Source organism: Ricinus communis, chromosome 7 (assembly GCF_019578655.1).
Source record: "Ricinus communis isolate WT05 ecotype wild-type chromosome 7, ASM1957865v1, whole genome shotgun sequence".
Classification (NCBI taxonomy): domain Eukaryota; kingdom Viridiplantae; phylum Streptophyta; class Magnoliopsida; order Malpighiales; family Euphorbiaceae; genus Ricinus; species Ricinus communis.
In genome coordinates, this window is record NC_063262.1 from 25,173,671 (window position 1) to 25,199,515 (window position 25,845).

Below are 25,845 nucleotides of genomic sequence, written 5' to 3' on the forward strand. Positions count from 1 at the left end.
TATATTTTGTTTTCTTGTTTAATCATGCTACCAATTTATTATATTTATTTAAATAATTAACTTTTATTTACTTGCTTAACATAGTATAATCATGAATTTGCAAACTTATTGATATAGATTCAATGGATATACTTTTAATCTTTTTTCGTAAATAAATATTTTTTTTAATCTACTTATGAAAATTTAATCAAATAAAACCAAAAATTCTAAAACTCCTTATACTCAACAGTCAACATATAATTTGAGGTACCATCATCATCCATGCTATAAAATTAACATTAGTTTTTATTAATAAACTTAATTTATCGGCAAAATCTGAGATCAATGATTGATAAGAATTTATTTTATTATGATTATTAACTGTTATATTATATTTTATTTTTTTTTAGAATTTTCTGTATTTCAATTAAATAAAGTGGGTTTAAAAATCATACTAAACTCACTTTAGACGAAATTCAACTCATTAAATTTATAAGGTAGACAAGCCAAACCGGGCTAGATAAAACTCAGCTCTTTTTAGTTAGATTACATTTATTTTATTTTATTCATACTATAACTTCTTATAGTTTATAATAATATATCTATTTTCCCTGTTGTTAGTTTTAAAATGACAAAAATATTTTCGACCGAGTAATTAAATATTAAAAATAATTACCAGATTTCTCATGTAACACTATTTTTAATTGCTCAATTTTCTGTATTATATTTGCACTATATTATATTTGACCTTTTTAACAATTAGATTGTTGTCTTAGAATATTATTATAATTTTTCACATTTGAAATGATGCAAAAATTAACTGGTTATATCAACATGCTTATTTTTAATCTCTAAAAGTAAACATGACTAAAACTTTCAAGTAATTACATAGAAGTAAATTATAAATCTCAATACATAATAAACTATTTTAACATATTATATATCAATTAATCAATAATATTTTGGTAATTAACTTAAAAATTAGGACCGGAGCCTGGCTGAACCTGACAAAGCAAATCATATCAGGATTTTACCATATGTATAGAAATAATAATGTCAAATTTGAATTTATAACATATATTGATAAATTAAATATTATATAAATTAAAATTAAAATTAAAATTAAAATTAAAAGACAGCTAAGATTTTAAGTAATTAAGGTGTCTAAATATACAAATTAGGAATTGCGAATGCCAAAATCATGTTCCTCCACAAATACATATCAAAATTTATGCGTGCAACACGCAGGCCAAAGTAAAACTATAACTCTCTCTTCTCATCTGCCTATACGCTTTAAAAATTGTAAACCTATGAAGAATCACAGCTAACCATATCTCAACATTTTGCAGTTTTGAACATCATATCATCTCCTTTCTCTCGCCATTTCCACCTGAGGACTGTTTCTACCCATGGAAACAAACAACCCCAAAGGTGGTTTTGGCTGTTACTAGCTACATACAAATAAGTTATAACAAAACCCCTCTATTACCCTGAAAAACCAAGAAAAAATTAATAAATAAATAATGCACAAAAAAATTATCAGTTTTTGCGACAACCCATTCCAGAAATAAATCACTCCCAGGGCTAAGAAATCAGTCAATACTTACTGCAATTGAGATCAGAACTACTCCTTTCTGTATCTTAACAAACTGATCTGAGCAAACAATGAAAGAACAGGCAGTAACAGACTGATAATCCCAGGACCCAGATGCCAGCATACTTCCCCAGGAGTTCCCCAGAGGCCAATCAGCCATGATAGGGAAGGATATAAAGGGAAAAATCCTATCAATTCATAACTAAATCAGTAAGGAATGACATATGGAAGAGCTGAAATGTCAGCAGATTCTATTCGAAATGCTTCTGCCCACACTTGCCGTATTCCATCAATCCCAGGAGAACCTCTGGTTGGCTTCTTTGACTGCAAATGATTATAGCTAAGTAGCCATTCCTGATCATCCACATCAGGCAATTCCTCCATTTCTGGTATGGAAAGTATCTGACTGAGATATTTGGTGTCAGGATGCGGTGGTTTTGAAAATGTTTCACCGTTCTCATTAGCTTGTACACCAACAGACAAAGACTTTGTTGACGATATATGGGATCGTGCTGGTATCAAGCCATTAATCTTGTGTTCTGCTGTTACAAAGCCATTAACCTTCTGTTCCTTAATATACACTTTATGATTATTAACTAGCTCTTGCTTCTCAGATGCAAACTGAACAGCAGATTTGCATGGTTCTAATTTCTTCCCATTTTCTACGACTGAGTGAGAGGAAGACACAGGTCTTGGAAACTTATTGGGCCGATTCCCATTCTCTGAAAAAAGTTGAGAAGAATGAGGTACAAAATACAGTGAACAGATCTGTATAACTCATCTAACCTTCCCCAGCCCCCTGGCACAGCCACCACACACTTATATACAAGCATTTTCTTAAAAAAATAAAATTTGAAAGATCACATCAAGAGCCTGAAAAGCAGTAACAGCAAATTTAGATCTACCTAACCTCCCCTTGTACAGCCACCATACTCATACACAAGCAAAGATTTAAATAAAATAATTTTTTAAAGAAAAAGAAAAAAAGAAAAAAGAGGGGATCACTTCAAGAGCCTGAAAAGCAATGCAGCAGCTTGAGATGGATTTAGTCAAGTTCTTTGAGAGTGGAATAACATACCATTAGTTAAGCACCAGAGAGCAAGTAATTAGATATTGGACCATCTAATTACAGTGATGCAATACTACCATACTAGGTTCCAATCAACACACAGAAATAGAGATACTGCAGTGTGATAATTGTACAATACAGGAAAGGACTCACCAAGCAAAAATCCATTTCTCTCAAGCTCCTTACGTTTGCCCAGATTTCCCTCAGCAGCAAGACTCACATTGCTTAACTTCAGCCTTTCTGGTGATTTGATATTTCGAAAATCTAGTGAGTCCTTGCTCCCTTCTTTTAATTTTGAGACATTGTCTTTCAATTTGGGTTGCTCTTTACTTGGTTTGGTTATCTCCTTCTCCTTCGAATTCTCCTTTTTCTCTTCTTTTTCTCGATTTTTATCCTTTGATTTTCTGATCTTCTCTCGGTCTTTAACTTTGTGTTTATCACCCTTACCATCATTTTCCTTTTGTTTATTCTTCTCTTTGCCCTCCATCTGCTTTTCCGTATATTTCTTCTCCACCAATCTGACAATTCCTTCAACTCTTTCCTGATCCATTCCAAAAGAAGTTTGACCAAATGCTTTCTCCAAAACTCTCGTGTCAAAATGGTTTTTTTGCCCATTGATTTTCCTCTGATCCTCATTCTTATTCTTAATTTTCTCTTTTTCCTGAGATTGAATACTAATGCTTCCCCGTACTTCACTTCTTTTTTGGTCTGTAGCAACAACCTTCTGAACCATTTGGCTCCCGGATGCTCTATCTTCATCCTTGATTCTTCTGGCCAATTCCTCCACACATGCGGAATCTCTGACCACACTATTCTGCTGGCTATTTGATCCAAACTTTTCTCCATTGTGGTACCCTGATTGTCCTTCAACTTTCTTCTCATCTGATGTCCCATTTTTCTCTCTATCCCTGTCCTTGTCTTTGTGCTTCTCTTTTCGGTCTTTCTTTTCCCTATGTTTTTCTTTACTTCTATCTTTATCCCTTTTCTCTTTACCCTCTCTCTTTTCTTTATCCTTCTTATCTTTTTTGTGCTTTTTCTCCTTGTGTTTTTCCTGAAAACAACATTTTAGTTACAGCCTGTTTCGAAAGTTAAAGAATATCAAGAGAACGTATCAATTCATCTAGCTCAAATAAGTTGGTGTTTTATCATATATAATACAAATATACAAGGGTTTAATGCAATTGAATTCTACTAGTAAAAGAAATGAAATGAAATCATATGTATTATGATTCTGCAAGGAACCAATTCAGTTGAATCCTTGCACATGATTTATTCAACAAGTCCTTGGAAACAAAGACAAAACAAAAGGGAGTAAGAATCAAGAATCAAAAAATCACATGCAAGCAATAGTTGACATACTAATTCTGTCAGTAGGATAAGGAAAAATCAATAACATAAAAAATGTCACTAATCCACATTGAAACAGCACCAGCAATAAAATATACTAAAAGTAATTATCAAGGCAAAGACCAAAAGATACAATTTAATTACTATCATGCAGATCCAAAAAAAAAGAGTTGAAAAATTACTAGACTTCAAAGTCTTGATTTTTCAGAAGTTAAAATATAACCATCATAAACTTTGCCAACTTTGCAGCTGATGCTCTATGATTATACTCGTAATCATCTACCATTCTTGCTTTTGGCTATTATTGAGACTAGAGTAATGAGATTAAAGCATAGCAATAATAAAAGAAATTTTAACAGCATATGTTATATCTAACAAAAATTAATAGGTAATACATGTAAAATTTGTTGAAGTGAGAAAATGCCATAAAAATTTGGCAAAGCTCCGACCCTCCACTTAAGCAGATTTTATTTTTTATAATGACACATCAGCATCCAGCTAGGCAATGAGGTGGACTCAAACCCTAAGCCAAAACACCCAGCATCCAGCTTCACCTCTATTGCAAAATAAGCATAGATTTACCATGTGTTTCTACCCAATTTACGATTATCAATCAATATCCTTTCCCAAGTAGGTCGACAAGACTTCAAAAGCGCCTTCCAAGGAGAACTATTCTCCCTTTCCTTCATTTTCCATTAGCTACGATAAAATGGCATATACCCAGATATTGAGTTCGTAAGAAGATAATCAAAGATGTAGATATTCCACGACATTATCCTTAAATAAGTCTACCTAATACCTCAGCATACAAGTGCATTTCATTCCTTTACATGCAACCTCTTATTAGTGGTATCGTGTTAATTTACTATCTATCTTTCCCAAACAACTCTACACCTTGATTAAGAAAAAAGTATGAGATCTATGCATCTTGCTTAGCAGAAAAATCTAAAATTCGTAGTTTCACATTCTTCCACTCCAAATGAAGACTCGCCACGAAAATTCATAAGGTATGGATAACTATCCAAGTAAGCACACCATAATCAAATGCCGAAAGCTCTTACTCATGAAACAAGATATGTCAACTGAGGATCAAAAGAACTCTTTGCTGCCCCTAATTTCCTCCTTTGTTTAAGGGCTAAATGGATTTTAGGTTTAAGAATTAGTAGAAACAGATTCTGAACAACTTTTGAACTACTTCATGGAGCCTAGTTCCTGTAATATTTCAAAAATATGTTCCATGAACTCAAAGCATTAGTAGATGTCAAGATTCCAAATCATCTTTAGCCCATGGTCAACCAAATTGCATTAGCCATACACAGCATTTGCAATCAAAACAATAAACAATTTTTTTTGAAATAAGGAGTAAACTTGTGTCATTTTCATATTGAGTCGTATGTTCTCCTCGCCCAATTGTTGAGAAGAATCAGCGTTGTAAGGTTTCCAGCCAAAAATATTGCAGCTATTGTCAACATGCAAAATATACTCATGGTCTTCATCTCTGAGCCATTCATCTTAAACATTATTAGCTCTTAAGGTGTTTCCATATATAAGTGGCCTTAATAAACTTTCTTCTATCTTGCAGAAAAATGAAGATGAGTTGGGAAAATATTCTTAAGGGTATTCCAGTTTTCTCAGGTTCAAATGCCCTCATACCAAGTTCCAAATTCCAATGGAACTTTCCAAGGCTAAATCACATGCAATTTATTCATTCAAACATAAATGGTTATATAGAATGACCACAGAATGAGCTGAAACATGAATACGACTCAAGTTAGCAATTGCAATTAATTAAGAAGAGGATATGAACCTTCTTCAGCAAGTCTGTATCATCAACTCTGGCCTTCTTTTCATATCCTGGAGGGGGAAATGGAAAGCAGCGAGACATTGCACGTGACCCTGGAAATGGAAAAGTAGTACCTTTGCACAGAGCAAAATGCCTTTCTTAGATCCCTGTACTGTTGTTCCAACACAGGAACTGACCAGACATTATGCTCTTGTCCATGCACCATGTCCTTGCAGTCATTTCCTGCTTAAAGTCCCTCCATAAGAACTCCAAAATCACCTCCCAGGTAAGAGTTTCAAATTATTTTTTTCTTCACAAATGCCCTTTTAGAGTTGCCCAATTTTCAATTAGAACTTAACTTGGAAATAATATTTTTGATAAAAGCTTAAATGCTCAATTTCTACTCTAATAAACAACAACCAAATAAGCGGAAACCAATCTATGTCAATCTGACACTTCTCTGAAATGCTGGGCTTCCGAGGAAATCTGATACTGTGTGTTCACCACTAGGCCAATAGAGAAATCAGAACCTGCTCATAAGCAAAAATGATGAATTCAGGAGCTTTCTCTTAACTATACGAATCAATAACTCAAACCCATAAATGCAACACACCCATAACCACCTTGTGTTGTACTTCAAAGTAACTCTTGGGTCTGTGGCCAAACACAGGTTCTAAAAATTGCCTCTTTGTTGATTCAATGTGCAAAATCAGAACACAGCTACTGATCTCTTAATTGACAACCAGCTATAAAAGTCCAATCTTGAAATTACACTATATACAACATCGATTCTCTGATCATAACCCTAATACTCCCAAAAAAAACAGAATTAGGGTTGACTCTGGTGAAGGATCTGATCAAACCCTAGAAAAAAGACAAGAAAGAAAAAAACCAATCAAGTTTATATCAAGCTAGCACACACTTAAAATTTTTAAAACTCCAATGTTTCCAAATAGTATTAAACACCACTTAAAAATCCTGAATTCGAGTTACTATTGTTGTTATTATAGGTTAACAAAAAAGCAAAAGAGAATGCTTTAATGGGAACTTAAAACAAAAGATTCAAGAAACACAAAAACTTAAGGGTTCAAATTATTTTTAAAATGAAGAAAGACAATGCAATAAGGGGATTGTCAAGATCTCAATACAGCCAAAGGAAGAAATAAGCTTTGAAAGTGATTCTCTCTGCACACATATACATTTACATATATCTAACTACCTGTCTCCTTGTCTTTGTAATTAGCAATCTATCTATAAATGGGTTCTTTTCTATGTTATCAGATCTTCACTATGAAATCTCAAATTGTTGTTTATGTGAGGGTTTTTGTTGAGAAGAAGGGTGTTTTTTTTCTTTCTCCCGTTCTCTCTCCTGGTTTTTTTTTTTGGTTTGTTTGAGATAGTATTCTTGGGTTCTAATGTTATGCTTAAAAGAAACCCTCTAAAAGGGTAGAGAAAAATTATAAAAGAGATTCGCAAAGGGTATTTATAAGAGAGGAAGGAGAGAGAGAAACGTGTCCGGAAGAATAATCCAGACGTTTTTGTAGAGAAATTTTTTTCTTTAAGAAAAAATCGTTTATGAGATAACTACTGCATACTCTGTGTATTTTCTTTTATTATATTATCTAATATTTCAATATCTAAAAATTATATTTTTGTGTTTTTTAGTTTTAAATATTATTACTGAAAGTCATTTTAAAATTATCGTTAAATAATTCAATTTTATACTATTTATTTTAACATTTTATGTAATGTATATACCGTATTACATTAAATGATTTTTATAAATTAATATATTATATAATAAATAACATAATAAAATTAGTAACTATATTAAATATGATTTTATAATTAAAATTAAATTATATAAATTTTTAAAATCTTTGTTAAATATAAATATTTTTAAAATGTTTAGATTTTATTGAGAATTATGCTAAAAATTTAAAGTGAATAAAAAATCTAAATTATTTTTTATTTAGATATTAAGATTAATTTTTATTAAATTTTTTATTCGATTTAATAATAAAAGTAATTTTAAATAAATATGATATTTCATAATAAGTTTAATATTTAAAATAAATTATTAATTAAACTTTTAATTGTCTTGACTTTATATAGAAGAGATAATTTCTAATTTTATTTAAAAATAAAAGATATAAATATAAATAAACTAATCATAAAATGTATTTTATATGTAATGCTAAGAGTAGGATAGTATAAATTCAAATATTTAGTTAACATTTATTTAATAAAATTTAATAAAATAAATTTTTTAATATACATAATTACTTATTTTAGTAAATAAAATAAAATAAAATGATAGCAGCCAACTGACTAGTCATTTATGGTGCCTTACAAATGGTGAATTCCACTTTCATTATGATTTTACATTTTCTTTATAGTATCTCTAATACTTTTAAAAAATGTGTTTAGAATTATTATTGTATATTGAAGAACCATTTTAATTAAACCACATTGCGCTAATCAATTCCCATCAAATAATAACCATCGCCACCCTAATTCCTCTCAAACAATCATGACTTTTTGAACTTGTCATCACCACTAAAGTCATCACTTAGATTTAATTTCTCCCTTATAGCTTTCTCATCTCATCGTATCGCATTTTACTTTGATTTTTGGACAGAAATGTATTCGTTCAAACAGCGAAACCAGTGTTAGAATACACTAAATTGGAATCCCTTAAGAAAGGAGGAGGATCCACTGCCCAGTTAAAAGTGCAGAGATCAATTGAAACCACCTCTTGCTGCAAAGTCAACTCCATGATTAGATGTTCTTGTGATGTGTTTAAGCAAAAATAATAGCCTGTTAGAAATTAACGATCTTAGTACCTGAAATAATAATAACCTCTAATCTCCACATGTAGCCTTATTAAGAGTATTCCAAACACATTTTTAAATCATGTTTTTTTCTTTATTATATAAAATATATGCAAAAATTAGAGCATTCTTAAAAAAAACTCTTAAAATCATGTGCTCATTCTCTATTATAAAGTGTTAATTGGACAAAAGAAAAAAACGATTTTTAGATGATTAATATTTTTTATATTATTTTTAAGAGTTGAATTTTCACTTCTTATTCATTTCTTTCTCATTTTACTTTATTAACAATAAAAGTTAACTATGGAATAAAATAAAAAATATTTTTAAAACACACGCATATTTCAAAATAAATTAAAATAAAAAATTAATTATTTATAATTTAATAAAAAAAATATATTAGAAATCTCTAACATCATAAACAGCTCCAATAAACATTCATTATCCAAATAATAAATACCTATTTCTGTGGATAGATAATGACCAAAAGACATATTAAATTCTACCAAAACTAGCTTTAAAATTTGAATTTAAACATATTCACTAATTACATTATATAAATTAATTAATTTAATATTAGTTTAATCCAAAATTATTTATGTTAACATCAATGTAATTGAGGAAATCCAAACTCAATGAAGTCCGAAAAGAGCTTGCATTACAATACTCCAAAATATCAGCCAGAGGCTGTGGGTGGGCTGTAAGCCTGTAATCCAGTTACATAAAATTGAAAATAAATAAATAAATATGAATTGTTTCAAGATTAAAATAAATAAAATGAAAAACCACATTGGCGTTTGTTAACAAGCCTACGAGGGCCCTATTGGCGTTTGTTGCTGATTTAGCCTTAAATTAGGTTCCTTGAATGAGGATTTTGGCTGTATAATGTCATCCACGACATCGCACTGTCCCATCTAATAGCGCACTTGTAATGTCGTCCACACATGCTCATCCTCGTGGCCTTTGATTTTCCTTTCTTCTTCTTTTTTTTTTTTTTTATATTTTAAAAACAAGACCTCTAAATTATTAACTCTTATTTTTATACATTTAGAATCTTTTAATAAAATATACAATGACTGTAATACACTCTCGTCAAATGAGGAGTTGTCTTTTTCAAGTAAAGCTTTGCAAGTAATGAGGCTAACTCCTACCCAAACATCAATAAATAGAAAAATAGTACAATACACATGAATGAATGGGTGTTTATATTTTTGTATTTGAATAATTCACATAATTTTTAATTAAATAACGATATATTGATATAATAAATTTATTAAAATCTATTAAAAAATAATTAAACAAACTACTACTAACACCATTTCAATATATACTTCTTTTCTTTGCTGTAGCCATACCGTAACAAGTTACAACTACAGCCACCATCATGCCCGCAACCACCGCTGTCACCATGCCCGCAACCACAACCTATTTAGATTGTATCAACTCGTTTTATGCTCATGCACTGCTGACTCCATACAATAAATGGATAACTGCTTTCTTATTAAAAGTTGAACGATGGTTTGGAGAATAAAAAATATTTTTTTTATTTTACGTAAGAGATAACTATTAAAAAATTTAATTAGATTTTCAAAATAAAAAAATAATTAATTAAATTTAAGAGTTTTTCATGAATTAAAATCTTTTACATAGCCTAATTAGAGTGTAATAAATTTCAATTTTTATAAAAGCAATAGAAAATTTTTTCATTTTAAAAAAAAAATTATAATAGCCAAGTAGGATTAGAGTTAGTTTCTCTTTTATTCCCTTTTGCTTTTGGATTACTTTTTAATCCAGGTATAGTGCAAATAACCAGTGGCCTGTTTAACAAAACCCAGTCAAGGCAGCAGACAGTTTCACCATTGGCCAAGTGTAGATCCTCTAGGAAAGCAACACCATTTCTGTGATCAATGCATACAAATGATCTTTAAACGAACGACCATCATTTGAAGCATTTTATCAAACAATTTATGGGCAATTTAAGCCAAGCCAAATGACACCGCACTTGCACATCATCGTTGTCATACTCAGATCGCTTTAACCAATCACCAGGTATCCTCCCTCCCTTCTTTCTTGTCTGAAATTCTTCCTTCTTCAAAGCGCTCTCTGTCTCTTTCTCTCTCTCTCTAACCAATGCATTTACCAAAATTAGTATTCCTCGGTAATATCATGGAAAGCTTTCTGAATATTTTATTCACAGATACACCACACTGATATAAAGAAGGCATCGTTTTCTTTATTATTTTTTTAATAATTCTTTTATAATTGTAATTAAATTATATATTAAATTTCTAAATATTTTTAATTTTATTCTTTTAATTTATTAATAACTCATTATGATTTAAAAAATTAAAAATTTAAATTCTTATATTTACTTACAAAAACTAGAAAACTCTGATAAAATATAAAAGAAATATTACAATTCATTTATTTTTATAGTTAGATAAAGATAAATTTTAATACAGGAAATTCAAGTAGCGTTATTCGGTCAATTCCAGTGGTTAAGTTAAAAAGATTATACCAGATGTTAGCAGTGCTTTAAATTGTAAAATTACAAAGTTAGTACATGATATTACTAGAATTAAAAAATTGTATAAAATAAAAAGTAAAAAATATTAAAAGTACTCGTTTATGAAGAGACATATAAATTAGGAGCGAACATTTAACGGAATTTGAAGGTTTTAAAATTTTCAGAATCATATACCAAATATTGAAAATCTTAAAATTGAATTTCTATGACCGTATTATAACACAAAAATCTTCATTCCAAACTGTACTAATTTTTTAAGACGGTCCGGTATAGAGATTCGGATCTAATAAAACGGTTTAATTTGGTAGAGTACAAGACAATAGAGATTTAAAATTTTTTATTTTTAAATAATTAAAAACTATAATTTTTAACTTAAATCAATTGGACTAAAGTTAATTTAAAATTATACAATAAAAAATAAAATAATAATAATATTATTATTATTATACTTGTATTCAATAACTACACAATGGAGAAATTTATTTCCAATCCATCAAGCTAAAAAATGCATGTTAAACAAATATGTATTTAAAAACTTCAATCTACCAAGCTCATTATTTGCAATATTTTATTGTTGATAAATATATTTTATTTGACCCCCATAATGTAATATAGTATCTTTTTTTATTGAAAGACATATTATTAGTAATAATTATTTTATAAATATTATTGATGTCATATTAGCACTATGTTATCATAAGTTGATAAATTAATCTATTTAGTACAAGAATAATTTTTAATTATTAAAATTTTAAAAAATTGAGTCCTATATTTTTTAATTAAATGAATGATAACAATGTAAATTTATAATTTTGCTAAAGCATAGATATAAACGTAATGAATAGTTAATATTGTAATAAAATATAAAACTTAGTCCTTCTATTTTATATTTGGGACAATTAGCTTAAATTTTATTAGAATATAATTGTTAGATTTGTATTTGGTAAAAAAATTTATATTTAATTTTAGATTTGAGCTTAAGATTTGAACTTATTTATTATAAAATAATTATATATATAAATAAATAAAATCTTAAATCAGTTATAATTTCAGTTTTTCAATTTAGAATAATATGACATGGTTCAATATAATTTTCGGTACGAAGAACTAATGAGATCTAGAACCGTACCAAATAAAAATTCAGTATATGATCTGATTCAGAAAAAATGAAATGGTCAATGAATATTTTTAATTTTGAATACTTTCAGTTTAGTATTTTGATATGATTTAGAATGTCCAAATTTGCGTCGGAGTCTAGGATAAATTGGCATACAAAATTAAAGATTTTGCTCTCTGAAATACTTAAGAGCTTTGCATCTCTATTTTGATTAGCGCTCCAAGTTCCAAAGAAGTTGGAGAAACTCGGGAACCCCACTTCTTCATAAGCCAATCTATGCTCTTCATACCCTACTTTAATATGTTAATTATTTACATTAAATCGTGATCGAGCATTGCACTGTCCTCCCATCCATCGACAAAACCATTTATTTATTTAGAGTGCCTATTTCTCCAAAAACATATTATAAAATGTAAATATAAAAATGTTGAAAAAGGACCGGAAAACCCAACCAACTTTTCAATGCTATAATGCAAGGACAAGTTCGATTGACTTTTAAATACTTCTTTACAATAACAACTTGGTTTTTTGTTTTCCCCTCTCCTTACATTAGTGTCGAAGAGTAAAGGGAAAAGAGAATAGAAAAAGCATCCGGAAACATTCACATACACACCATCAATCATCGTAAAATTTATAAAATTAATAAATATCTAAATTAACAAATATTTACATATATAATAAAATATATTATTTTATACTGTGTTTAATTAAAATTTTAAAAATTTATTTATAAATTTAAAATTTATATACTCTAAATAAAATAAAAACTAATTTAAAATCTTACTAATTAAATTAAATTCTAATAAAATAAATAAAATCTTAAAATAAATTTTATATTAATAAATAAATTAAAATATTTTTTTCTAACTTTATTATTTTTATTTTATTTTCTCTATCTGTCTATTCATATCCAAACACTCACAGAAGCCAAAAACAAAAGAATTGACAAAAGAAGTTAAAATGAATGGGAATTAACTTATAAATTATGTTGATATCTGATTTACAAATTAAGTATGCCATGATCACCTATCATCTATCACAATTTAAATCAAAATTTGTGTTGCATAACACAGCCCACAGTAACACTATATTCCTCTTATCTGCCTATACGTTTAAAATTCTGAAACCTATGACTAACCATCTCAACATTTTCAGTTTAATGTGCCCTTTCTCTCACCATTCCCACCTGATTTATGTTTCTTCCCATTAACGCACCCTAAGGAGGCTTTGGCTGTTATAACTAAATGCAAATAAGTCAACAAAGCCCCTCAGGTTTCCTGAAAAAAAAAAAAGGAAAACAGCAGAGTCTATCAGTTTATAAGACTCATCCCATTTCAGAAATAAATCACTCCCAGGACAAGGAAATGAATCGGTACTTACTGCATTAGAGATCAGAGCTACTTCTTTCTGTAATTTAACGAACCGATGCAAGCATACAATGGCGGAAGAGGCATAACAGGCTGACAATCTCAAGACCCAGACGCCGGGATACCTTTGTAGGAGTTCCCTAGAGGCCAATCAGCCATGTTTAGAAATGATGTAAAGGGAAAAATACTATCAACTTAGTGCTAAATTAGTAAGGAATGACATATGGAAGAGCTGAAATGTCAGCAGATTCTATCCGAAGTGCTTCTGCCCATACTTGCCGAGTTTCAACAATCCCTGCAGAACCCTCTCTCTGCTTCTTTGACAGAAGATGATTACAGCTAAGCAGCCATTCCTGATCATCCACATCAAGCCGTTCCTCCATTTCTGGTATGGAAATTATCTGATTAAGATACTTGGTATCAGGATGTGGTGGTTTTGACAATGTTTCACCATTCTCAATAGCAGGTACACAAACAGACAGAGACTTTATCGAGGATGTACGGGGTTGTGCTGCTACCAAGCCATTAATCTTCTGTTCCGCTGTTATCAAGCCATTAATCTTCTTATCCGTCATATCCAGTTTATGATCATGAACCACCCATTGCTTCTCAGATATAAATTGAGTAGCAGTTCGGCATGGTTCTAATTTCTTTCCATTTTCGGTGGCTGGGTGAGAAGAAGACACAGGTCTTGGAAACTTATTAGGCCAATTCCCATTGTCTGCCAAAAAAAAAATAGTTAAAAAGAATGAGATACTAAATTATAGTAAGTCGACCCCCTAGCACAGCCCCGCACACTTGTACACAAGCAAAAAGAAAAGATCACATCAAGGGCCTGAAAACCAATGACAGCAATTTGTGATGAATTTTCATTTAATTTTTTGAGTGGAAAACATAAAAGTACTTAAAGCACCAGAGAACAGGTAATCAGATATTGAACCCTCTAATCACAGTGATACAATATTACCATAATGGGTTCCAGAAATGCAGATACTACAGCGTGAATAATGTTACAATACAGCAAAGGACTCACCAAGTAAATATCCATTCCTCTCAGGCTCCTTACGCTTTCCCAGGTTTCCCTCAACAGCAGAACCTACATTGCTTAAGTTTAATATTTCTGATTTGGTATTTCGGAAATCAAGTGAGTCCTTGCTACCCTCTTTTAGTTTAGAAACATTTTCTTTTAATTTTGGCTGCTCTTTACTTGATTCAGTTATCTCCTTTGTCTTCTCCTTTTTCTCTACTTTATCCCGATCCTTATCCTTTGATTTTCTATTATTTTCTCGGTCTCCAATTTTGTGTTTGTCACCCTTACTACCACTTTCCTTGTGTTTATTCTTCTCCTTTCCCTCCATCTGCTTCTCAGTCTCTTTCTTCTCCACCAATTTAACAAGTCCTTTGACTCTTTCTTGGTCCGTACCAAAGAAATCATGAATAAATGCTTTTTCCAAACCTCTCGTGTCAATATGGTGTCTTTGCCCATTGACTTTCCCATGATCTTCATTGTTATGCTTAACTTTCTCTTTTTCCTGGGATTGACTAACGACGCTTCTCTCCACCACCATTCCCCGTACCTCACCTCTTCTTTGATCTGTAGCAACAAACTTCTCAACCATTTTACTTCCTGATGCTCCATCTTCAATCCTAATTCTTCTAGCCAATTCCTCCACATATATAGAATCTTTGACCACACCATTCTGCAGGCTGTTTGATCCAAAGTTTTCTCCATTATAGGATCCTGGTTGCCCTTCAACTTTCTTCTCATCTGAAGTCCGCTTTTTCTCTTTATCCTTATCCCTGCCCTTGTCTTTGTGATTCTCCTTTTGGTCTTTCTTCTCCCTATTTTTTTCTTTACCTCTATCTTTATCCCTTTTCTCTTTACCCTCTCTCTTTTCTTTCTCCTTCTTATCCTTTTTGCGCTTTTTCTCCTTGTTCTTCTCCTGAAAACAAAATTTTAGTAATGGTCCGATTGGAGTGTCTAAGAATACAATAGGCAATTCAATTTGAATTCTATTATTCAGTTCTCAAAAGAAATAAAATCATAGGATTCTGCAAAAAATCAAAGACAGTGATTCTCCGTCTACTCTTAAAAGTAGGGTACAAATAAATTTGACAAAATAAAACCAAATCCCTTCACACAACATTAAGGAGCTACATGCAACAAGGTTTGAGTTAATAAAAATGAATATCGTTGCAATGACCATGTTATAGCATTGAGAATTTCTAAAAATGACTATTGCAGATATAGAAAGTAGAGCAAGTTTATTGAAAAGCGAGTTGATTCTAAGAAGTACAGAAAGCACCATCAATACCTTGCAAACTTTGTAGCTGATGCTCTATGATTACGCTCACAAGTCATCAACAATTTTTGTTTTTGGCTATTAATGACCTTAACGAGGATAAATAAAGCATTAAAAGAAATAGTCATAGCATATGTTAAATCTAACAAAAACTGAGTACGTAATTTGTTACGGTCCCAAGTCTGAGAACTACTAATGGGGTTATTCAACTAGAAATTAAAGGATAATAAAGGCTCATTAAGAGTGAAATCTTAAGTCTCTTGGTAAGGGCTTATTAGAGAGAATCCTTTAATCTCTTGAGTTCTAGGGCCTGTTTGGTTAAGATGTTCATGGCTGTTGATAGCAGTTGTTGATAGCTAGCAGCTGGTAGAGGTCACTGTGTAAATAAAATTATTGTCAGTTGTAGCCATCAATTTATGTATTACATCAATCTATCTATCATTGTTTTAAATGAGTTAAAATATATACATGTAATAATAATAATGATAATAATAATAACAATAATAATAATAATAATAATAATAATAATAATATCTCTAATAATATTGAAAACAACAACATCAAGACACCAATATCATAAAATCAATAATAACAGCAATAATAATAAAACTTGATTATGTATACATAAAATATATAAGTATAAAAAAAGAGGTCCCATGTTATAATTTGAAGAATAAAGTATATCAAGATCGTAATAACTCCAAATTGCTATGTTCTTCTATCATGTTACTATATATATTTTCTTTTAACCTAATTAAATACAGCTTAATTAGGAAAGTAACTAGTAACTATCCACTAACACAACAAGTACCCTACATAATAAGGCAACTAAACCTCACATTTGGCAGTATTTGAAAGGAAATGTAACTATTAAAAGTTGCACATAACTAGATACTAAACATAACATGTAAAAATTTGTAAAATGTAGACAATACCGTAAAACATTTAATTAGTACAGATATCAAAATTGTTTCTCACAATGAGAAAAATGATTAAATAGTTTTTTCAATCTTAACATAAACATGAGAGAAATTATAATTTATACTTTGAAACAGACAAGTCAGCAAAATCAAGAAATAATAAATTCAGATCTAGAAACCCCTCATAGTTTTAACTTCCCATGAAAGAGCAGGAGAAAACCTAAAATTCAAGAATACTTTTGCCCAGAACTATTAGTCAACGTCATTTACCTAGTAAGAAGAAAGACAGAGTTCAATTAACAAAGGGACCATTAAGGTATCAATCTCGATATCAGCATTCAATAACATATCATGTACAAGACAAAAATCTATGGCAGCTTGAACATGCATAGCATACCAGACAGTAGATGGTACAAAATGCTCTCTTAGTACTTTCATTCACACGATTGTCTGTCTCATTTGTAATGAGAAAAGAGGTGACCAACTGCTAAACCTCTATTGCAAAGGAAGCATCTATCTATTAGTCAAGATCCTGTTTTACCATAAGTTTCTAGCCAATTTAATATTATTAGTCAAGACCTTTCCAAAGTAAGGTTGAAAGCACTTCTAAATAGTCTTTCAAGGAAAAGTAATCGTCCTTTCCCTCCAATTCCTCCGATAAACGAAATACTGTACCAAGATGATTTGTATGAAATTAATCAATGACCTAGCCAAATCCCATGAAATTTAATCCTCTTTCCCCCTTATTTGGCATTGTGATAGACTTAGATAGCAACTTTGAGACTTCATCCTTGCTCAGCATGCAAGTATATTTATCCAATAACATCATTTTTAGCAACAAGGAATACATAGATAAATACATGCCTGTTTATTCATCCCATTGTGTGCTACATCTCAATAGTGGTATCCTACTAGTTTATTAACTATCTTTCCCCAACAATTATGAACCTTGATTAGCTATAGGAACGATATTTATAAATCTTCCTGTGGTGAAAGTTTTCTAACCTGCAGTATTATGTTCTTCCACTCCAATTGAAGACTCACCATAAAAACTCATAAGATACAAATAATCATGCAAATAAGCCACATATCATTATTAAATATGGAATCATATTACAATAAAGACGTTACCAATGAAACAAGATTTGTCAACCTTGAAAAGGAATTTTCTTTTGCTGAATCTTTCATATACTTACTATTCAAAGAAGCCCACTAGTACTCTCAGACAAGCTACATGAATATAGCAAACTGAAGACCTCCAGATTTGTCTATAGAAATTCGTAACCTCTAAAATAATTTCCAGTACTTTCTCTACCAAAAGTGTCGTAAATTTTAATTGGCTTAGCACCATTAGAAAATGTGACCATTCATAGTAAATCAGAAGCTGTAACATACATGGCAACATTCATATGCAAATCTTCACATAGCATGACTAATAAATATGGATAACTATTTTCATAGTAAGAAATGTTAATCAATTAAAATAATTTTGGAAATGTTATCAAACAACTTATTAGGAATTATCAATTGTCAGTAATCAATCATCTCATCAATGTGAAAAGGAAAGAAGAATTTGCATATTTTCCAACAAAAACCAGATTAATGCTATAAACTTTACTTAGCATAAGAGTTTATAATAATATGTACAGCATGGCAATAATCCTCTTCATTACTGCTTGAGTGACAATTGAAGAGCAAATATCAATCAAATTATGTTTAATTATAACAATTTATTAGATGACAATCACCTAGGTTTCTGAAAATTTACTTAACCATAAAGCCATGTACCACCATAAATGAAAAAGAGAATATTACGGTCTACATTCATACAGAAAATTATTAACTACTTTTGAATTACTTTAGAAGGAACCTAGTCCCAATAACAGTTTATAAAATATGTTAGTGACAGCTACACACAAAACTCATCTATGTCCAACTAGGATAAGGAGATTCGAACAATACAGAATAACGACATGTCAACATCCAAGTCATGAGTGGATAGAAATACCTGGCCAGGAGAGGAGCTCCAAACAACATACTCATTCCAACAATTTGGGGATCAAATCCGAACAGGATAAAGAGACAATCCAACTAGAAGACTAACTTCCTACTTGCTAGGAGATGAGTCCTATTCTTATATGAATAAGGACCAACTTAACACTATATAAGGAGGTTATGACCTACGATTTGAGGTAGGTAACATTCATCTTGACATTATACACTTAAATCTTGTGCTCATAGTGGATTCAGGAGATCCATTTCTAGTGTTCCATTAATTTATTTGTTTACAGATATACTTCTTTGAAGATCACCGTGCCAGGTGTTCGTCAATTTTGCTAAGTTGACTCAATGCAACAATAGATAAAGATATCAAGGTGTCAAATCATGTTAAGCCCCAAGGTAAATAGTATAGCTCCAAGTTTCAAAGGCTTTTCAATGTAAAACGTTGCAACTATTTTATGTCAAAGAGCAAACTATGTTCATGATGTTCATCAGCCAGTGATTTCATTGTGTCCCCAAATAAGTTTGAGTATCCTAATAAACTTTAACATACCTTGCAAAAGAAAACATATTTGTAGAAGGATATTCCATTTTCCTCAAATTAAAATTGCACAATACCAAAGTTCCAAATTTCAACAATATTTTTCAAAGCTAAATCACATGCAATTTACATCCTACAACCTAAATGATGATATAGAGTGACCAGAAAAGGAGCTAAAACATGAACACAACTCAAGGTAGCAATTGCAATTAATTGAGTAAATGATAAAAACCTTTTTTAGCAAGTCCGTATCATCAGTTCTGGGCTTCTTTTCATATCCTGGACGGGGAAATGGAAAGCAGCGAGACATTTCAAGTGATCCTGGGAATGGAAAAGTGGTAACCTTGCACAGAGCAAAATGCCTCTCTTAGATCCCTGTACAGTTGTTCCAACACAGGAACAAACCAGACAATATGCTCTTGTCCATGCACCATGTCCTTGCAGTCATTTCCTGCTTAAAATCCCACCATAGCCCCCCAAAATCACCTCCCAGGTAACAAACTCAGATTATTCTCTTATTGATAAACGCCCTTATAGAGTTGCCCAGTTTTCGACTAGAACTTGACTTGGAAATAAGATTTCTCAGATAAGCTCAAATGCTCAATTCTACAGTGAAAAACAATAACCAAATAAGTAGAAACCAATCTATCTCAATCTGAAATACTTCTCTGAAATGCTGAGCTTCCAAAGAAATCTGATACTGTGTGTTCACCGCTAGGCCAATAGAGAAATCAGAACCTGCTCATAAGCAAAAATGAATTCAGGAGTTTTCTCTTAACTGTATGAATCAATAACTCAAGCCCATAAATGCAACACACCATAATCACCACGTGTTATACTTCAAAGTGACTCTTGGGTTTGTGGCCAAACACAGGTTCTAAAAAAGTCCCTCTTCGTTGATAAAATGTACAGAATCAGAAGCACAGCTACTAATCCCTTAATTGAAGACTAGCTATCAAATCCAATCTTCAAATTGTAATATATACAACATCAATTCTCTGATCATAACCCTAATACTCCAAAAAAAATAATTAGGGTTGATTCTGGTGGAGGATCTGATCAAACCCTACAAAAAAGCGAAAAGCAAAAAGAAAAAAGCAATCAAGTTCTTATCAAGCGAGCACACACTGAAAATTAAAAACCCTAGTTTCATTTTTTCAAATATCAATAAAACATCGATTAAAAATTTATGATTTCAAATTTTCTACAGGTTCTTAGAAAGCAAAAGATAATGCTTTAGTGGGTGTTTAAAACAGAGGAATTCAAGAAAAAAGAAAAATTTAAGGGTTGAGATGATTTTTAAAGTAGAGAAGACAATGTAATACGGAGATTGTGAAGCTCTGAAAACAGAGAAAAAAGATTTTAAGAAAAAAAGAAAGAAATAAGCTTTGAAAGTGATTCTCTCTCTAAACATATATGTATATACACATCTATCAATCTACCTGTCTTTGTATCTATCTATGTATGTATATGATAAAGGGTTCCTTTTGTATTATCAGATCTTCTCTAATCAAATCCCAAGAAACAATATTGTTCATAAAAGAAGAGGGTTTTTGTTGAGAAAGGGGCTCTTTTTATTTTTCTCTCTCTTGTTTTTTCTTTAGATTGTTCTTTTCTTTTTTGGGTTCTAATATTAAGTTAAGTCCTCAAAAGAAACCCTCTAAAAGGATAGAGAAAAACATAAGAGGAGATTGGCAAGGGTATTTATAAGAGAGAATAGGGAGAGAGAGAGGTGAGAGAAACGTGTCAAAAAGAAGAATCCAGACATTGAAGAAAAATAAGGATAATTGGATAGGTGCATAAGTTTGGTTCTGGTCCTCTTGTTGCTCTTCTGAAAATCTGTTTTACCCTTTTGCTCTTTGTTTTTAGTTTTACCAGGTAGTGGCTACTCCAACTTCACTAGTAACTTCCCCTTTGTGTTTTTCTTGCCCATTTCCTTTTGCCCCTCCTCCTCCTTCAATTTTTCCAGCAATTGGCGATTTTCTGCCATTTTCTTCTTGCATTCTTAGATGGTTATTCACCTTCAACTTAGATATCTAGCAATAAGTCATTACCATTTATCTATTGATTATTGTAGTTTGTATTTTAACTGTTAATATGTCACCTAAACTTTGTTAATTTTAGTGCCTAGTCCTCTCTTGTATTAGATATGTAAGAAAATAACTATTAGAAGTGAGCAAGAGTTCAACAAAACTTAATTTGTTTCAAAATTGTAGCAGATTGATAAAAATCAAAAAACTAAGATTATTAAAATATTAAATCAAATTGAACTGAAATATAAAAATCACACCGATTCATATATTCCAATCAGTTGTATTTAATTTTTAATTTTTATTTTATTTTTTAAAATAAAATAAAATTATAATTACTTTTATAATTTTAAAATATTTTTTTAAAAGTATTCTCATATTTTACATAAATATATATCAATTAAAATATTTTATATTTATTTAAAATATGAACTATCAAAATTTATAATATATTTCAATATTTCAGAATATATATTATAATTTTAATTCAGTCAATTTAATCAAATTTTCTTGCTCAAAAATGAATTAAATCAAAATTTTTAATCTTAAAAAATTCAAATCAAATTAAATCCAACTAGAAAAATATTGGAATAATCTGAATTGATTGGTTTCAAATCTTGATTTAATTTTACCTACTACTAATGACTGCCTCCTGTTTCCATAAATTAAAGAAATTAAGAATATTAGTATCTGCTGTACCATTTATGTAAAATATGGGTTTTAATTCAACAGTACACTATTCAAGCTACCGGGTAGAAGTAATAGGGACGGATTGCTTGTCCCAAAATATAAAATATTAAAATTCAAATCTTAAAAACCTATTATTTCTTTTCTATTTCTAAAAATTAAAATATTTAATATAATGAAAGTACTTTCTTTTTTTGGTAAAAAATAATGGAAATACTTGAAATAACTTCAAGGAATAGAGTTGGAATCTATATGCTTAATATGCTATTAGTGAAATACTTAAACTCTATTCTCCATGTTGACCCTATAAAATAATCATTTCAAGTGAACTGATTATTCTTAATTTTAGTTAAAGATTTAAATTAGTTATGTTACAATCTTGAATTTTTGAGTTTATAAATTTACAAATGAAAGAAAAAGTTTGGTACATTTATGAAAGAAATTATATAAATAGGTGAGAAATATCAGTTCATCATGTGAACATAGATATAGAAATTATTTTAAAATATGATGTGTTAAACAAATAATATATATTATTTTTTAAAATTAAAAGGAATTATATAATTAAAAATTAACTTATTAATTGATATAATATTAAAATAAAATTAACATAACTTCTTAAAATTAAAATTATTTAATTATAAAATTATCTATTAGTTAATATATTAATTATATGACAAATATAAAAATTATATATCAGTATAATAATATTAACATATTAAAAATAAATATATATTTATAAAAAAATTATATGTAAAATTAAATATACATATTAAAAAGATTATATATTTTAATTATTAATTATGCTCTTTTTTAGAACTAAAGTAATTTTATAATTAAAAATTAATTTATTATATAATTAATATTTAATATATAATTAAAATTTTATTTTCTAATGTTAGAATTATTACTTAATTAAAAAAGAACTTATTGATTAATAAAATTATATAAAAATAGCATATGTCAATATCAAACATGTTAAGAAACTTATAATAATCGAGTATAAATTTGTTAATTCACTCCGAATCTTTTGATGCTAGAAAAATGGAAAACAATAGAGTAAAACATTATATATGAAGTCTTATATATTCGCCAGTAAACTGGGTTTGCATTCACAAGTTACGCAGAAGGCCAACATAAAATATGTAACTAGATGGGAAAAATCCCTGCATTGCATGCATCTTTGAATTTTCGTTATTACCTCCAAAGATAACAATGGTAATAAGACAAGGGTTCTTCCTGGCAGTATTCTTTGGAGGTCCAACTCCATGGTATCTAAGAAATGAAGCTGTTCATTCCAATTTGCTTACTGAAGAAGGTGAAGTGAGATCCTTCACTGGGCCCTGCATATATATCTTTGGAGTTTCAAGTAAAGAACAACAAGCCATGTCCTGGTACTGCTATGACAGCTCCTCAGAAAAGAAGGCACGTCCGAAGTCAACACAGAAAATATCTAGCCTGGGTTTCGTGATACGCAATAATGTGATTGCTTCGGGCTCTCATAGAATCAATCAGGTGGAGATTGCTGTGGCTATAAAAAGAAGGTTTTGTGCTTTGGCTTTATGAGGATCAAATATTTCATCTGCCATCTTTTGGCTTCAGTTTCAGCTGAGGTAGTCTGTCTGTCTAGTTAGATTCAAGCACCCGGTGCTTGCTGAGTATTTTAGGAGTTATTACTGATGACCTCACTCATTTATTTGAAAGAGAACCCTAACTTCGATATATTATACTATGTACAGTCCCTAGGGCTAGGGAGGGTAATTCTGTTGTCTACTGTTTACCCTAATTGGTCCTTCCGTTTCAGACAATTTGCTTCTGCTCAATGGTGGTGGTCCGGTTGAATTCAACCGTTAATGCTGAAAAGAAAAATAATAATAAGATAAAAATACCTACAGTACCAAATTAACAACTCTCAGAAAAAAAGAGAAAAAAATGGCGCCTTAGTGATGCTTATATTGAACCCAAGTAACATTGACACCAAAATTTGAAACTCGTCACACAAGACATTTAGAATATGAAACGTTTCAGTAACATATTCAACTATGCCTAACAGTTAATACGCCTACAGTAAGTCCAGAAAAATGCGCCAACGACCAGGAGCAGCTGCCAGTGCCACCGCAAGTGATTATAAACACGAAGCCCCTGCAGCAAGGGAAAACGGGTAACCGAGATTCAGTTGCAAATATTTGCTAGCGTTACTTATACCAAGTCTGAGCTTCAAATACTAATTGATTATTCAATGGTTTTTATTGGTGATGTAATCCCCATGTGCACATCTCTTAGCAAAGCTTTCTTCACATCTTAGAATGTTTTTTTTTTTTTTTAATTTTTTCAAGAAGAGCAGCAGTATTACTGTCCTATAATTATGACCTGACTACAGTCGTGCCATCAGTTTTCCCTGAAAAATTAAAAGTGAAACTGTCTTAACCATCAGCTGTAACTCTTTGCTAATCCTAGCATATTTTGCAAACCACCTGCAGCTGCATGTCCTCCCCACCACCTCAACAACATGATTAATTCTCTATGTACTCATCGCCTTAAATGATGTGAGCATCGGAGTCATTTTAAGGGAAAAAGTGCGTAGGAGTATGGAACATTTAACCAAAAAAATGTCGAAAAGACCATCTCAGCTTCACATAGTGATGTTTCCGTGGTTTGCATTTGATCACATTAATCCATTTATGCAGCTCTTAACAAGCTTTCTCTCTATGGAATCGAAGTATCTTTCTTACCTGCCCCAGATAACATTCCTGGCATTCTAACCTTTTTTCTTTTTTACTCACTCCTATACTAAAGTCATCCCTATCTCAATCCCTTCAATTGATGGTCCCCCTCAAGGCCTTGACAGCACTTGAAAAATGACTCCAGCCATAGGGCTGAACCCTCAATAATGCTATGACCTCATGCAGCCTATGATCAAGACTCTTTTATCTCAACTCAAACACCATTTTGTTATCTTTGATTACCTTAATTATGTAATTTTTCGTCTCGAGTTTGGTATGCAGCGATGCGTTAAATCTAGATAAATAAATGTGCACCAAAATAAACTATGTAAGGGATCGATAACCAAAACTTGCCTCTGAACATGATATCAAAGCAATAGGTTTTCTGTTTACGCTGCCATTTCTGGTGCTTACAGTATAGTCCCTGCTAGATCAATCACAATAGAAGTTAATGATCCAATGAAAGCCAGTTGAGTTTCCTTTTCCTTCACTTATTCCATGAAAAAATCTGCAAGCTCAAAACTTATGAGTTTATTTAAGCGCTTTGATAGTAGCCTAAGTAGATTTGACATAATCATTTAAGTTTATCGTGGATGTGATGCCATTCTTTTGAAGACATGCAATGAGTGGGGAGGCACCTTGTATCAATTTCATGTTAAGGCAGTTTCAAACACGGGATCTTTTGGTCGGCCCTTTTGTCCCTCAGCCACCATCAGGGGTGCTTGAACAAAAAATGGGCAAATGGTCAGGCCAATTTGGGCCAAATTCTGTCATCTTCTGCTGTTTTGGTAGTGAATCATTCTTGAAAGTTGACCAATAAAAGAGTTTCCTCTTGGTTTGAAACTGATTTGCCATTTACTCCAATCTTGGATTCTTTTCTAGCTGGGGTTCATGCCTATGATGAGATAAGCAGAATTTTGCCGAAAAAATTCTTGGAGAGTGTGAAGCATAGAGAGACTGCATACAGGGTGAGTTCCTCAGCGGCTTATTTTGGTACACATGCAAGTATTGTGCCACTCAGGT

General features: G+C 30.9%; 2 protein-coding genes across 7 annotated transcripts; both read right to left on the bottom strand.

The window, feature by feature from the left end:
- Nucleotides 1–1,101: 1,101 nt before the first annotated feature.
- Nucleotides 1,102–7,272, bottom strand: LOC8286079 (glutamic acid-rich protein). 3 transcript variants are annotated; one of them, XR_001536094.3, is made up of 6 exons: nt 6,992–7,272; nt 6,396–6,636; nt 5,797–6,302; nt 2,796–3,693; nt 1,587–2,295; nt 1,102–1,469 (listed from the first exon to the last, which is right to left on the bottom strand). XR_001536094.3 is itself a non-coding variant. In XM_015726540.3 (5 exons), exons 3-5 carry the CDS (start codon nt 5,872–5,874, stop codon nt 1,781–1,783), a joined length of 1,491 nt encoding a protein of 496 aa, XP_015582026.2. In that variant the 5' UTR covers nt 5,875–6,302; nt 6,396–6,636; nt 6,992–7,272; the 3' UTR covers nt 1,102–1,780. The 3 variants fall into 3 exon arrangements, 2 of the variants coding, with proteins under 2 accessions (XP_015582026.2, XP_048232972.1); XM_015726540.3 differs by having other exon boundaries at nt 1,102–2,295; XM_048377015.1 differs by lacking the exon at nt 6,396–6,636 and having other exon boundaries at nt 1,102–2,295.
- A 5,933-nt stretch (nt 7,273–13,205) lies between these two features.
- LOC8286078 (RNA-binding protein 25) lies at nt 13,206–21,074 on the bottom strand. 4 transcript variants are annotated; one of them, XM_048377011.1, is made up of 7 exons: nt 20,825–21,073; nt 20,201–20,448; nt 19,615–20,120; nt 14,651–15,560; nt 13,893–14,338; nt 13,631–13,757; nt 13,206–13,527 (listed from the first exon to the last, which is right to left on the bottom strand). In XM_048377011.1, the coding sequence occupies exons 3-6, from the start codon at nt 19,690–19,692 to the stop codon at nt 13,665–13,667; spliced, it is 1,527 nt and encodes a 508-aa protein (XP_048232968.1). In that variant the 5' UTR covers nt 19,693–20,120; nt 20,201–20,448; nt 20,825–21,073; the 3' UTR covers nt 13,206–13,527; nt 13,631–13,664. The 4 variants fall into 4 exon arrangements, with proteins under 4 accessions (XP_048232968.1, XP_048232970.1, XP_048232969.1 ...); XM_048377013.1 differs by having other exon boundaries at nt 13,206–13,557; nt 20,201–21,074; XM_048377012.1 differs by having other exon boundaries at nt 19,615–21,073.
- Between the last annotated feature and the right edge of the window lie 4,771 nt (nt 21,075–25,845).